The sequence below is a fragment of the Brachyistius frenatus genome, unplaced genomic scaffold, assembly GCF_029030835.1.
Source record: "Brachyistius frenatus isolate BFR_SWC_R1_liver_20210118 unplaced genomic scaffold, ASM2903083v1 Contig_204, whole genome shotgun sequence".
NCBI classification, from domain to species: domain Eukaryota; kingdom Metazoa; phylum Chordata; class Actinopteri; family Embiotocidae; genus Brachyistius; species Brachyistius frenatus.
The window spans coordinates 474,418-490,639 of record NW_027210803.1 but is presented as its reverse complement, the minus strand read 5'-3'; the positions used below and the strand labels follow the sequence as shown (position 1 = coordinate 490,639).

The following is a 16,222-nucleotide window of genomic DNA, read 5'->3' as shown; positions in this document are numbered from 1 at the left end:
TTAGATTTGTGTAAATGAGCCACATAATAATAAAATACTAAAATAATCAAAATATATTCATCAGACTAAAAGATGACATCAACCGTGTTGGTGGGAATGAAGTGCAAAAGTTGTTTTTGCACACAAATTAAGGGCAAATCGACTGACAGATTTTTCCTGTAAACTCACATTAATAGCTAAAAATATGAAGAAAATAAACATTGGAGAGGCTCTAAAACAAGTTTGTATCTCAAGTCACGTATACTTATGGCTCATTTGTGTTTTTAATAATATCTATAGCTTGTTGTTGGCACTAATTTTAAAACAAAAACAGGAAAACCTAAAATATTGTGAATACTTAAACACTCTTAAGGTTCTGAAAGGAACCTTAAATCCTGCAGTTTTAATCACTTGGCCTCACAAACATTAGCTTTGCGATGGCATATGCACTACATTAGCCTTTGTTGTTAAATTAATCTTCACCCTAATCTTATTAGCCACTATTAGCATTGGGATTTCAGATCTATTTACAGAGCACTGACCACTGACAGCTGTGTTGTGAGTGAACTAAGTCACTCACAGTAACTTCCAAAGAAAGAACAATCAAGAACAATCTGGGAATACGTTTATTTTCTACAGTATTCCAGTGCGAAGGCCGACATACAACAGAGGATCAAAGAGGAAACATTTGATAGTGACGCAGGTACAGGTTTAAGTGAATAACAAGATTTTTCAGTAAATAAGAGTCTAAACAAAGGTTTGACTATCAAATGAGATGACGGATATGTTCCCGGCCAAACCAACAAAGTAGTCAAGTAGTCAACTCAATTAAATATTACATGAAGAAACACACACGACGCACACATAAATTGCATTATTGTCTGTAAAACAACCTCAAACCCACAAAACTGCAAACATGAAAACATTTCCCTTTCACATAACAAATGAGCGTGCACAAACTTCGAGCGTCGACACAGCCGTATTACGCTGTGAGAAAATAACAAATGAGTAAAAAGACTTTCTTAAAAAGTGTTTCCGCAAGAAAAATGCACTAGACTTCATGAAGCTATTTTGCGAGTGAAAAAGATCTAATAATTAGCCATCACATGATTTTTGTTGCAGTCAAATTTGTAACACAAGATTAAAATAGGGTATATTTTACATTAGACATCAAAGCTTACACCTATTCTTTCTCTTTATATGAACTTCTATTCACTACATGTAAATATGAGAAAAATCCGCAGTTTTTTTTTCTTGACATCTCATATAAACTGCCTCTGTGTAGAAATTCAATTATTTCCTAATCCCACCAGATATATTTATAGACACTAGATGGTAATTATAGTCTCAGTATTCAGAAAAACCCCAAAGCATGGAAATATAAGACAGTTACACACCATTAAAAAGCGCCTCTACGCAGTTCGTCAAGTTTCTCTGACTAATATATTGTTCCTTTTGCAGAGCATTAAGGTTTCAGGTTCATTGCTACAAAGGCTGTGCATCATTTAAGACTTTAGTGGTGTAATGATATTGCAATTTAAGGCCTCACAGTGGGAGACTCAACCCAAGCATGGATTGAGGAAAAAGACTAAACACAAATGCTAACGCTACGCACGTGAGGTGTTACACTACAAAAGGTAAAGATATATATAAGAAAAATTAAAGACCATACAGGGAATAAAAAGAGAATGCTTACAGAGTGCCTACAGATTGTGTAGGGAGCATCTTTGACTGTGGCCGCATCCCACACACCACAAGTACGCTGTGCTCCTCTTGCATGTTTGTGTTTGTATCAGTGGTTCACAAGTTCGGTCTGCACCCTTATCTTGCTCGCTCTGGTTCACTTGAGGAGACTCTGAAGCATGGCGGTAGCGTGCGTTGGGCGCGCCTGCTTGTTCTCGATGGCTTTCTTCAGGTACTGAATTCCATCGCAGCGCTCCCAGATCTCCTCAAACTGCCTGGGCAGGATCTCGGCCCCTCTCTTCCTCGTCAAACCCGTCTCCTCCAGACTCAGCTCACACATCTCCATGTCGTCTTTGCCTGAGCGGTGGTGAAGGAAGAAGGTTTACTGGGAATACATACCCTTGTGTACAAGTACCTTGATCACAGACGTGGTTAGAGTCATCCATTTACTGTATATTGATTGCCCAAACATCATTACATACAGCAAATTAAATAGTGCTAAAAGAATTCTTTGACAAAGTCTGCTTCCCATTTATTTATATCTTGATCAATTAGTTGATATCTTTGTGTTTTGAACTGTCTCTTAGAAAAAAAAACAGCATTAGAAGATTTCACTTTGAGCTTGGAGTAACTCAGAGGGCATTTCTTCTTCTTTTCTGACATTGTGTGGAGTAAATCAGCAGTGCCTAAAGATCAAGAACCCTTCCATGATGGATGGATTAAAGGATAATTTAAAAAAACAAAACAATTCAGACTTTTCTCTGATTTTGTTCTGTTTGTGTGGCATACTGGATACTTTTACCAATGAAGCTTCCAAAACTACTTAAACCTGAGCTGTAAGAGCCAAAAGGATTAACCCCATCTAGGGTTGGAGGGGATGAACCGTTGGGAGATAAGGGGCGGGTGAAGCGACCTGAGGGGCGCGGACAAAGCAACATTAAAAAGCTGTTGACTCACCTGCGACCAGCACAATGGGCCGTTTGTCTGGGTGAAGCTCCATCTGTCTGGCTATCCAGGGCCCGTCAAAGTGAGCATACCACCAGCCCTTCTTTTTATTCTGGGGGTCCTTGTACTGGTCAGCAGGCCGGATAAAAGGAATGCGGAAGTATCGCTGTTGGCGGTTCATGGCCACCTCCTGATGCTGCGCTGTTATCGGAGCTGGGTTCTGTTCAGCTGCAGTGAAACAAAGTGTGAGTTGCTTATTTCCAGTGTTGGCAATATTTTAAATAAAGTAGCTGTCATTGCTGGCAGTCACCTGCTAATTTCAACAAATTGGCTGAATTTTTTAGGCTTGGGTGTTTTATCAGCGAATTGAATGTAGCCAAATACATTTGTGCAGATTACTAATTCCTGCCCATGAAAAGCGAGAGGTGAAAGTGGAGAAAACTTGTCACCTTTAACCTAATGTGTGCGCAATGAGGTATGCATGTGTGACTGTCGACTGTGTTAATGTGCTGAATACTGTATGAGAGTGAGTGCTCATATTCACAGGTGTAACATTACAGTAAAGAAATGGATACTACAGGGAACACAGTTCTTTACTAACCATAGTCAGTGACAGATTTAGGAGCCCTCTGATCGCTCCCGTCGTCGTTACGTTTCTTGTTCTTGGACTTCCATGCATGATAGACCTTTAGACGACGGTGGAACTCCTCTCTGCAGGCAGCCAGGAGCTCAATGTCTGTCCACAAAGCTTTAAATTAGTGAGAACTCACAAAATCACAATTTTTGTTCTTGCTGAGCATTACATAAGAAGTTTGCCACCACTCTCACATCTTTATTTTGAATATGAAGCTACACAAAAAAAACCCACTATAAAACCACAACTTAAAGTTTCCACACTACAAACAACATGTACCATGTTAAACAATGAGATTCATATTTGTATATTGGCAGAGTCTGGACAGAACCAGGCAACATGACTATATGCTAAGCAAAGCTAAAGAAATGAGAGTAACGCCAATCTTCTCTTGAGAATAAAGTAAGTGAGCGTGTTTCCCAAAATCTCACAATATACCTGATGAAATATTGTATGTAAGAGATATTTTGAATTTGATGAAATGCCATAAGTCTTCAATTTACTTGCTATTACCATTTGGAAGATAAATGAAACCCAGAACAACCTCCAATACCACCCAAATAAGGACAAAATAGCCCAAAACATTTAGAGAATAAAGTGCAACATATTGAATTGATGGAATGGATATTTTAATCTCTATTAAAGCTCAAAATATACAATGAAATATTATAAGGAGTTTGTGGGATTTTCTTCCCACTGCTGAAAAAAAGAACATTCACAACGTTCAGTACTTTTTGTGAACATATGGCTGTAATCAGTTAGACTTCAAACACATTTTTTGGTAAGACCACCAACACTATCAAAGCAAATGGATTCCACAAATTAACCAGATGTCCTTGGAATCCCAAAGGGGATATCAGAGTGCTGATCAGAGTACTATATACAGTGGCAATTACGGAGGCATCGGTGGGGGAGCCAGCAGAAAGGCATCTGCCTTTCATGCTGACTGAGGAGAGGGTTGGCTGGGAATGACTAGGAAGAGCAAAAGTCAGCCATCTTCCATAATGGTTATAATTTCCTTTCTCCACCACTAAAACACAAGCTGATGAGCCATAGCAGCTGTGGGAACATCCTCACATGGGTCTTTTGATTTTTTTTTTTAGGCAAGACATCGTGTTTTCGTACTGTGTACAGCTGCAGTCTCAACTTTTTAACAGCCGCTCTGGCAACTCAAAAAATTACTGAGTGAAATGTGGAGCTGAAAAGCTTGTGCAGAGAGATGTTTTCAGGCATCCAAAATGCCAAAACATGAGCTTGATGGTGAATGTTTTAATGTTGGGGCTGAAAACTGTAAATAAATTGGGATAAAAGGGAGGAAAGAGATGTATCATGAATTTGATTACGTGCTGTAACACGTATATTTTTTATTTTATTGCTTTTCTATTATATTATTCTATTCTATTATTATTTTATTCTATTGTTTCTATTATTGCTCCTGTATGTATGCTGCTGTGGCGAAAAAATTTCCCCTCGGGGATTAATAAAGTATGTATATACCTACCTACCTACCTACCTACCTACCTAACACCTAAATCTGTTTGTAATGGCTGCTTCAGAGCACACACACTCAGGGAGCATCATGCTGAAGCTGGGTGTGTTCAGGATCTCTCACCACAGGAAGTGTTGATGACATCTCGCAGCTCAGCATACTTCCACTTGCTGAGGTCATACTTTTTCACACCGGCAGCAGCTTTGGTCGCCTGCACCTGAGGACCTCTGTGGCAAGGAACAGATGCATGTGGGTGTGAGGGAGAGACAAAAGAAGGTAAGCGTGCCATAGGTAAGTGTGAAGAGGTGGGAGTAACACAGATGAAGGGCTTGACTTTCCTTTTTTTTTTTTTTACTTTTTAACACTGACAATGATTCGAGTTTCAGGGAGGTGTCAGTTCCCAGAAGAACATCAGAAATCCGGAATTTCCCTAGTAAATTACTGTGAATTAAATTAACACTTGAAGAGGAATAATACTGGATGTATTAATTTTCAAGCATAGTGGGATATGGGATTTCAATGGCAGAAAATTAATATTGGATAAAAGTCAGATTTTTTTAAATTTACCTGCCACAAAAAGAAACCAACACCTCACTTCTTTCAAGCCCTCTTCATTGTCTCAGCCAATGAAATTAATTAAAAGCCAGTCAGCAGGGGAGCTCAGGACCACAGTTTGTCCACATGCTTGCTGCTTTAAGTTTCAACTCCACTTAAAATAATACAAAGCTCTTCTAAAGCTACAACCTGCCGCTTACTTCTCTGAGTGTTTCTTTTTCAAGCTTATGTTAACAGTGACTGAAAAACAAGGTATAACCATGCAGTGTTTTATTATATAAATCATTAATTACAATTGATTGAGTTTCAATTGCTTAACAGTGTGCTGCAGAGCTCTGAGCTCCTGTCTTCTGCTTCCCTGCTGAGTCGAGGCTGCTAATTCAATAAGACACAGGATTTGCCTCTTCTATTTACAGTTGGCATCGCTGCTAATGTCTCTGAGTAGAGGGCGGCTGATCTACAAATCATTAGCGAGATTACAATTCATAATTCATACTGACTGCAAAGATTAAACTGATTCAGGATCATTGTCATTCTGGCTGAGACATGTGCCAGTGTGTGCTAGTGATAAAGCAGACACCAATCTTTTTTCTTTTGTTGCAGGAAAGGAATAAAGAAGTGGAAGCAAAGCAATGGCTGGGGCTTTGCTTCTGGCAGTAGGTAAAGGAGAAATGAAAGGCTGGAGGAAAATGAAAATGGAGGGTCGTCCTTTAGCTACTAGTACTGTATACTTCTACAGCACGAAAGCTTTCTCATGTTTAAGCTCTGCGTTGTGCACATGCAACACACGCAGCTTTCTTTCTTGCAACAGATCTTCTGCTGGCTTTCAGCTGAGTCAGAGTAATAGTTAGAGACACCTGCGACGAGGCCCCTGCAACCAACACCGACAAGATAACATTGGGTCAAATGTAATTTTGTGCTGACTGGACTTACAGATAAGGCCTCTATCAGCTTCGGGAGGACTTCTCTTGCCTTTAAACACAGAATGATTGTAGACATACTGCGTTTCAAATGTTATCTAAGATAGCCGAGTTCAAATTAGGACTAATGTTTAGTGGTATGAGGTGGGCCGACACTGAAAGTTCTGTGGTTTCAGTAAACTTTTTAAATACTGTTTTCAATCAGTGGCTCTGTCTGTCATCCCAGTCACTCCTGATTAGCTTCACAGTGCACTATATCTACCCACTGCCGTTTTTTAAATTTTCCACAATGGAAGGAAAAAAGTATTGTCCATGGCATGTGCAATACTTTCTGCCAACAATCTGCCACAATACAATGAACTTCCAGTTCACGATAGAGAAAGCTACTGAGTGTCTATTGCATAGGGAATAGTGAATGAGTAAATTAGTGAATGAGAGAAAGAAGAAGTGATTTTGGAAACAGGATGCTAAAGGTTCTTAGTAAGGAAATTACATTTTGAATACAGATATTCTGTCTCCAAGGTAAATGGTCATATCATTCATTTATAATGTACCCATTGGTGTCCTGAGGAGTGTAAGTTAAGACTCATGAAATTAAATCATAAACTATACATGTATGGTGGTGCTTCACAGTTTGTGAAGCCTTTGTAATTTTCTATATTTCTTTATGAATTTGATCTAAAACAACATGTTTTCACACAATTCTTAAAATAAATGAAGAGCACCTAATTAAACACACGAGGCAAACATTGGTCATTTATTCATTGAGGAAAATGATCTACAAAATGTGTGGCAAAAGTATGTGAACCTGTAGGATTATCAGTTAATTTGAAGGTGAAATTAGAGTCAGGTGTTTTCAATCAATGGAATGACAATCAGGTGTGTGAGTGGGTGTCCTGTTTTATTTAAAGAACAGAGATCCATCAAAGTCTGAGCTTTACAGTTTATGTTTGTATATAATGGCACGAACAGAGGACATTTCCCAGAGAGCTCAGAAAAAGTTATTGATCGTCATCTAGCTTGAAAAGTGTTCAAAACCGTATCAAAAGACTTCCACCAATCCACAGTCAAATAGATTGTGTAGAAATGGAGGACATTCAAGACCACTGTTACCCTCCCTAAAGGTGATCAACCACAAAGCTCCCTCCAAGAGGAAGGCATGTAATAATCTGCAAGGTCATAAATAACTTCCTCCACCCAGCAGAGGTCCCTAGTGTCTCTGTGTGCCCGGTCTCCTTCCGGCTACGCCCACCACTTCCACATTCTGTTCACCTGCAGCCACTCTGCAACCAGCCCAGTATATTTACTCCCAGTTGGCCAATACCAGGCTGCTGGATAATACATTTCTGTCTGTCTGAGCTTACACTTTACTTTTCCCGAGACTTTGGTGTCTTTTTATTTTGTGAGCTCTCACCTGCCTGGCCCTTTGTAATTTCAACAAGCAAAGTTCTCCATTTGCTTCACAATCAGTTGTGTGTTTGGGTCCCTTGTGAAGATGTGATAACTGCTCGCCCAAAAGAACATTGCTTGCTGCCTGTCTGCAGTTTGCAAAAGGTCACATGGACAAGCCAGAAGGCTACTTGAATAATGATCTGTGGACAGGTGAGACCAACATATAACTTTTTGGTTTAAATCAGAAGTGTCATGTTTGAAGAAAGGAAAGCACAGTATTCAAGCATAAGAATTCCATCCCATCTGTGAAGCATGGTGGTGGTAGTATCATGGTTTAAACCTGTTTCGCTTCCTCTGGGCCAGTTCGGCTAACTGTCATTACTGGCACAATGAATTCTGAATTATACGACAGAATTCTAAAGGAAAATATCTGTCAGCAAACTAAATTTGGACAAAAAAAACCCAAAACATGCTGCTAGACCCAAACACAAGTCCCTTTATCAAAGAATGGTCAAAATTCAAAGTCCTGACCTTAATCCAATAGAAATGTTGTAGAAGGACTTGAAGCAAACAGCTTAGCTGTGGACACTCGGCAACATCACAAAGTTGAAGTTGTACTGTACAGAAGAATGGACTAAAATTCTTCCAAACTGCGGTGCATGAATGATGAACAGTTACCGGAAAGGTTTAGTTCCACTTATTGTTGCACAAGGGGGGTTACATCAGATAATGAAAGTCAAGGGTACCATACTTTGTCACTCCCAGATATGTAATTTTGGATCATTTTCCTCAATAAATAAATAAGTACAATATTTCTCATTGATTGAATTTAGTTCTCTTTGACTTAAGTCAAAATCTAATCTTTTAGGTGATATTTATGCAAAAATAGAATAGAAGAATAGAATTCCAAAGGGTTTGCACCTGGAGCTGGAGATCAATAACATTTGTCAAGTTATATAAAATATGTACATTTACATTTTCAGTTTAGGAGACAGGGGAGACCAAGAGATAATAAAGCTGGAGTTTGTGCTGTGCACCAAAGGCTGCAGACACGGTTTTAACCACTGCAGACTCATGCAGAGCCAGTTAAGATCAGAGAAAGAACAAGACCACATACTGCACTTTATCATCCACATCTTATTTATAGTTGGGTTTGGCATCTTTATGCTATAAATGATTTAGTATGCTACAAAAGATACAAAAACCTGATAGGGGATGTCTTGAGAAGGAGAATCAGAGACCTTGTGTTGGTATAATCTGACATCCATGTAGTTTGGAGATTTAGGACTACAATAGGGATTAAGACAGAGTGAGTTACTACTGTTGGTGTTGGGTATATTTGGAAATGGGCAGTTATAGAAGGCTCTACTGATATCTTACATGGCTCTGGCTGAGGATGAAGAGATAGGAAGATCTGAAAAAGAGTCATCACTGGAGAAAACACTGCAACAGGAGAAAGGCAGTTACACATGCACGCTGAGGTCAGCATTGCTCATTTACAACACACTGCACACAAGTATCATGCAAAGGTGTGCAACATATTTGCATATACTTTACCTGCGAAGGCCTGCATCCATCTGGCCTTCCTCAGTAATGAGCTCTGCCTCACTCTGAGCGATTCTCATGGCTAACTCCCTGTCTCGTCTCTCCTGCTCCAGGACGGTAGCCTGCTGGACCTGCTCCTCACGCTCTTGAGCCAACTGGATGTCCAGCTCCGCCTGTAAACACAGACACACACACACACACACACACACACACACACACACACACACACACACACACACACACACACACACACACACACACACACACACACACACACACACACACACACACACACACACACACACACGCCACATACGTTAGGACTTAATGTGACTGTATAAAGTCCACACAAACCTAGTTCCTATCAAAATACTAATGCCTTGTGTGCCAGACAATTCATAACAATTAGAGCTCTGCTGTGTGCCTAAGCCTGATTAGACCTATTTACCCCGTTTCTTGGGCTGCTAATACAGCTTTACTGGTTTATTTGTGTCGACACAATAGAGCATACACAAGCAGTATCAAAAATTAACAAATTAAAAAGACAAATCTCCCAATATATGCATTTATATATAATATATCGACCTGTCCAGGGTGTACCCTGCCTTGTGACCCTGTTCAGGATAAAGTGGGTATAGATAATGGATGGTTGGATGGATATAATGTATATCCATCTGCTATCTTATTATAGAAAACCACTAATGAAGTCCACAATGTAAATTTTTCTCAGAGGAGCTTTAAATATGAAAACCTCTGCAGGTGAGAATACACTGCATTATTCATGCTGTAGGACAGTCTCATCAGCTGCTGTTACATGACCGGAGTGAAGTATGAGAACCTAAATTATGCTTAAAACAGCATATACTCTCTGTGGTACTGTCCTTGTGGTTTTGACAGTCTTTCCCATTAAATTTAACATACTGTTTGCAGAATAAGGCCCTCGACTGAATCCCTCAGTAACATTTCACCAGTTCCAGAAGTTAGAGATGTCCTTTGGTTATGCAAATGTTTGTCATACTCCTGTGAACTATAGGAATAACACACGGAAAGTTTGTATTTTGACACAGCAGAAAATAGAAGAGCGCATCAGGCAAATGCCATTAAAGCCCCAGCAGACACCCATAGAAAGTTTACTGGTGCAGTTTGAGCCTCAGAGCTGCGTATAAACAAACTTTGCAATGGGTTTCCTGAGACATGTGGCATTGTGACAGCCTGATGTCATCTGCCTCACGACTCGAAATAAAATAACAACATGCAAATATCCAACAAGTCTGAGGTGAATAAAAGGGGACGGTGGGGGGAGACTGTAGATATAAAGGGGATATGATGTGGTAGGAACAGGTGGATGAATGAATGGTAAGGTAAGGTGAGACAAATGCAGAACTGAGGAGGAACAGATGAGTGTCATGAAGAGGGCAGAGGAGAAAAATCAAAGAAATAAATAGTAATGAAACAAAACAAGTGACAAATTAAAGTGAGTGGGTGAAACAGACAGAGCTGAACAAAAGTGACAAAGTGTAGATGTGATTAAAGGGGAGATAGTAAAAACACAGGACAGCATCTGGAGGACTAAAGTAGTTTTGTTTGGAGAAACTTGGCAGGAAGTGGAGTCATCAATCAAGATGCAGTGGGTAGTCCACTGGGAGTATGACTAACGTCATGATCCAGCTGCTGCTGTGGGAGACCAAAGAGCAAACGGATGTCCCACTTGCAGGCAGAGTTTGGAAGTATATCCTTCATTTGTCAGGTCAGAATGGTACTGCATAAAATTAACTTCAAAAACTTGTGGGTTCCAAGCAAACAAGTGCTCAAGGGACATTTACAATTCATGTTTGCTCATTGTTTAACATCTAAGATTAAAAGGTCGAAAGACGGTAAAAATGCCCATCAAAAGTTTAATGAGACGAAGGTGACGTTTTCAAAACTGCTTGATTTGTTGGACATAAACTTGAGTCTAAAACCTTGTGCGATTCAGTCAAAGCTACCAAATGTTCAAGAAGCTGGAACCACAACATTTTTGGTAAGTTTCTGCGGTCAACAAAATATTGCTCAGTTTATTGTATGCGTGTGAAATAGGGGAGACACCATGAATAAATGAAAACTAATTCAATGTACTTAACGTAGAAATTTGTAACCACATCATGCACATTTTCTAATTAAGACAAAGGTGTGGAAATTGTTAGTTTCCCAAAATTTCTGTCATGTGCTTCACAACTTTTCAACATACAAGTATAATAGCGTTAAATGGAAAAAATATCACATTTATTGGGGGTCCAAACCTGCATAACCTTCTCTTCCTCCTTTCTCTTTTTTCTGTCCTCCTCCTCCTGCTTCCTTTTCAGCTCCATCTCTGCTTTCCTACATTTTGAAAAGACAAGGAAACAAGGATTCACAAAGAGCTTGACAGATGGCTCATTAGTCTCAAACCATTTGTCATTACAACTAATATTTAACAAATCCACGAGTAATGTTGCCCTCATTGTCACGTACAATCTTCTGTCCTCTTCCTCCTGTTGGCGTCGTTGCTCTTCCTTCTCCCTCCTCTTCCTCTCTTTATCCATCTCTTTCTCGATGTGTTTCAGCCTCTCACCCTCTTCTTCTTCCTGCTTCTTCTTTTGCATGGAGGAGAGCAGCTGCTCTGAGCGTTTCACCAGTCCCTGATACTCTGTGTCGATCTCCTTCCAGGTCATCACCGTGGCCTAGTGATCAAAGTACGAAGAGTGGCAAGCCGAGGTCAAAAAGGAGGAAGAAGTACATTTCTTCATCCAACTGTCCATGGGTTGCCTGAACCCCATTACCACTGGCAAAGTACAAAGATTTAGTTGTCATGCAGTTTAGACAGGGAGAGTGTAAACCAATTTGTTTTCTGTAGCTACAATTTACAGATGTCCCACGAATGCCTCACACGCAGACCATTAGTAGACACTACAATTAACATATGTCCCCTAAACGCTTCATGGTCAGGATATCAGTAGATGCTACATGCAGGTATGAGGGCAAACATTAGTTTGAAAAGACTGAAATAAGGCATTTCATGTCAGATTTATTAAGCTGAAACTGAGTGATATTATCTACATGCAAAAAAACAAGTTATGCATTTTAAAACTAAACTATGTGGACGTAACCTTGGTATCCAAATTTGATATTGAATAAGCAGGCATTTTTCAATACTATTCAAAATAATTTGGTTGGTTGCGTACAAGTTCAGTACCGTGCCCTACTCATTTCTCAAAGGTGTGTATTACCAATAAAAACTGATGAGATGCCCACACAAGATGCAACCATGCTATTCTGAGTTTGTTGGAAGAAAATTCTGCCCTGTGTTGACTTTGTCAGTGAAGAGTCAGGGAAATAGAAATGATCAGGAAGTGTCTCAGAGCACAGATACCCTGACTCGGCACACAGTTCTGAAGGTGCACAACCTTCCCATGCGGCAACAAGTAAGACACTGACTGACACTGTGTCTGTCCCCGGCACGCTGCACTCACAATGTTCAATTCTCCCCTCACTTGTCACATAATAAGCTGGGGGAGAGCAGGTCACTGTATTGTGAAGATTCATTACCGTGAGTCAACAGTGACACGGGGAGGGAAGATGACAAGGGCTTGTCCCCGACGTATAGAGGTCTGAATGACAGCCATTGGCATCTTATGCATTATTCATTCACAGATGCCATGCCAGGAGCAATTTCTAAGCACTCACGATGCCAAGAGTGTCGACGGTGGGGATGCTAATAGGCTAACAGATGAACATCGGGGAGGTGGAGATGCTGATTGGGGCAGAGGGTGGAGAAATGGCCAGGGGTCACTGCTTCTGTACAGTCAATCATAATACCTCGAGGAACATATGAGCACGCTAATCATACTTGTTGATTGTGCACAGGTAACTGGAGGATAGAAAGAAAATCAACCCGACTGGAGAATTCAGGCTGCCTAGTATTCACATATGAATATGTTTGTGATGATTTTCTGTACCTAGAGGGTCTAATAAAATAGGTGCTTATTGCTCAGGGAGAGCTGGGATTTCACCAAGAAAGTTTGATAACTTAGCAAAACAGCCTCACTAAATTGAATTATTGGAGAGGAAAGGATTCTTCTTCACTGAGGTCTTCTTTTTTATCCTGAGTTAATGAAAATATTGATTCTGAGACAAAGAATGAGAAAAGGGCACAGCACACTTAGGAAAGGCCAGAGTGCGCAACGCAAGGAGAAGGTCACACAAGACTGGTTGTTGTGAAGAGCTGCAGGTGTGAACGCAGGTAACCATATAAATATGAGGCTTAAAGAAAAGTATGTTCTACAAATTATTCCCTGGATAAATACATATAAAACAGAGTGTAAACCTAATAACTGAATCTCTAAGTGAGCCATAATCCTTGGGTGACAAAAAAAGAAGTGGATCCATCACCTTTATCTTTGCTAACAGAGCATCTATGGAGGCAGCCAGCTCCTGAACTTGTTTGGCCATCTCCTGTTTGCCCTCCTTCAGCCCGTTCACCACCTCGTTGAACCGTTCCATGTGTTTCTTCAGGTTTCGAACTTTCACCATGCCATCAATTCTACAAGGGAAGAGAAAAATGCAAACGCACACACGAACATGTAATAAACGCATTAGAGAATATGGAGAGCTCAATTCAAATAATAAAATAAGTAATATTGCCCTTGTAGACATTTTTATTCAGTTCAGAGACACCTCCACTTTTTTTTTTTTTTTTCCATTTTTAGTTTTTTACTGAGAACAGATACTGTTCGGAAGAGCAATACTTGAACTACACATGTGAGTGCTGGTATAACATATTTTAAGTGTACATATCACCACTCACAATCAAAATCTGCCTCTAAAACACAATCTAAAAGATCCACCATTTGTATAACTGCTTATAATGGCACCATTTTTCCAAATGCAACTCACTACAGCAGGACATGCAGTATTTACCAAAGCACTACAGTGAGACTTTATTTCTCCACAGATGACTTTTTAGATTCATCGGTACTCATAAATGCATGATGGGGGGGAAAAAGCCATCAAAACCCACCAAGCGTAAATCCGTTTAAATAAAAACCACTGAGAGAACAGGGATGAATAAAAAAAAAAAAGGAAGCAAAGGCCACAGACAAACAGGAAAATGGTCAAATGGATACATGAGAGAAAGTGTGCATGCGTTTCTGTGCTCGAGGGTCGGTTGAGTAGAAGACTCACCGTGGCTTGTGCTTCTTCTTACACAACCACATGCGGACAGTCTTTTGAATCTTAATGCAGGCCAAAGCTCTGTACCTCATCTTGTTCCTAACTGTTGTTGGGGAGAAGAATGTTGACGCAAACAAAGATGTACAAAAATACTGAATCATGAAGGGCACATACACATTTGCACTACTTGAAATTATTACATTCCTCAATTCTAAATTATTTGTATATTTGTTTGTTGTTAAAGGCATAAAATCCTGCTCTGCAAATAGGTAGTACATGGACAAAGTTCAACAGTTCACAGTTAAGATATACATCAAATCAATCGAAATATGATACGAATGCTAATAAATCCATGCATGAACTGCTATTATGGATACTATAGAAAAGGTATGTACTGAACTCTCTCTCTCTCTCTCTCTATCTCTCTCTCTCTCTCTCTCTCACACTTGCTCACACTAGTGAAACGGTGATAATAAGTTGAAGTGTTCAAATAACAGGAAGGAATGTAATAAATGACCAGGGCCAGGGACATAAATTTCCTCGGGCCACTTATGCAAAGAATGTGTGGTCAAACCAGAGGCAGCGCTCTGTTATAACCGTAATGTAATTTCATTTCATGCTTCTACAGAAATAAGCAGAAGGCAGCCTGCACTTTGTTAAATGACGGAAACCAATAGCTTGGCACTGAGTGTAATGGTACAAGGAACTGCTTTCAGACGACTATTCCATATTGCTAGAGGCTGCTGCTTTCAATATTCAGAAAGAAGGGAAAAGTGTGACTCAGGCTGTGTGGCATATGGTGGCACAATGAAATGATACATATAAATAAAGAACTAAAACCTAAATAGGAAGTCGAACACTGGCTTTTTAGATAGTCTTTTTTTTTTAAAACAGACATAACCTTAGTAAATACAGAAAGATGTTGGATAGTTATTCTTCTTTGCAAAAAGTGGTAAATTATTTAATCTAAAACGCATCAAAGGTAGACAAATAATGCCGTTAGAGGAATGACAAAACAGAAATCCTAATTAATTCAACTATATTATACAGTAGATAAATACTCATGTTGGTGTGTTTGAGGCTGCTTGATTTACTCGTTATGAATTCTGTTGTGATGGTGCATTTAACCTACGTTTGATGACAGACAGGCAGCACCACTGGACCTTCTTCCAGAGGCTGCACGACAACCACTTGTTGACTTTCTGGAGCAGCTCTGCGAGGTGGTCTGGATCAGACTTCATGATCTGGTCAAACTCTGCAAACTGATACAGAACACGCAAAACAAGCCATGAGCCTCGTACTGTAGTTTTAAGGTAATGGTATTCTGTGAAGCTGGAGTTACAGATGATGACCTACTAGATTAACGTCTTACCTTACCAGGACGGAAAAACACTCTCGTCAATCCAAACTTGAAGTCTTTATCATTTAGTCCAAGAGCTTTGAACAATGCCTGCAGAGGATTCGTATACAGTGACACAGCAATCATGTATATGTGGTAAGCATTTACCACTAAACTGTGTATGTTCTTTAATCATTTCAATAAAATAGGGCAGTGTGGCTTTCGGCATTTTTTGTTGTTGTGTTTTATTACACAACTAATTAGGCTTTATGTTCCAAAGATGAGCAGCACACAGCAGTACACACTGGATTTCTCCAGTAAAGGAGGAAACTATTCCAATTATATAAGTCTACCTTGCAGAAGAGTCGTGGATTCAGCCGTGTAAGTTTTTCTGGCATATACTGTTTATACATGTTGTAGAGCTCGTGGAACGGGGCCCTGGAGGGGAAACCCCCCTGCATCAGATCCAACACCGACACCATGCCTGATCAAGAAAAACACACACGGAAACAGAATGGTCTTGATGAATAACTGCTACTGGAAAGAAACATCCT

The 16,222-nt window shown here is 39.9% G+C and overlaps 1 protein-coding gene across 1 annotated transcript in view; it reads right to left on the bottom strand.

The window, feature by feature from the left end:
• Window positions 1–617: 617 nt before the first annotated feature.
• myo6b (myosin VIb) overlaps window positions 618–16,222 on the bottom strand; it is a 35,516-nt gene continuing 19,911 nt past the window's right edge. Inside the window, exons 21-33 of the mRNA XM_069719027.1 lie at window positions 16,022–16,152; window positions 15,702–15,779; window positions 15,462–15,591; window positions 14,342–14,432; window positions 13,550–13,700; window positions 11,633–11,841; window positions 11,422–11,500; window positions 9,155–9,315; window positions 8,978–9,040; window positions 4,854–4,957; window positions 3,209–3,343; window positions 2,620–2,835; window positions 618–2,019 (exon numbers count right to left, since the gene is read on the bottom strand). Of these exons, the coding sequence (XP_069575128.1) occupies window positions 1,820–2,019; window positions 2,620–2,835; window positions 3,209–3,343; window positions 4,854–4,957; window positions 8,978–9,040; window positions 9,155–9,315; window positions 11,422–11,500; window positions 11,633–11,841; window positions 13,550–13,700; window positions 14,342–14,432; window positions 15,462–15,591; window positions 15,702–15,779; window positions 16,022–16,152 (1,748 nt within the window). The 3' untranslated portion in view covers window positions 618–1,819. The remainder of the gene's footprint in view (window positions 2,020–2,619; window positions 2,836–3,208; window positions 3,344–4,853; window positions 4,958–8,977; window positions 9,041–9,154; window positions 9,316–11,421; window positions 11,501–11,632; window positions 11,842–13,549; window positions 13,701–14,341; window positions 14,433–15,461; window positions 15,592–15,701; window positions 15,780–16,021; window positions 16,153–16,222) is intronic.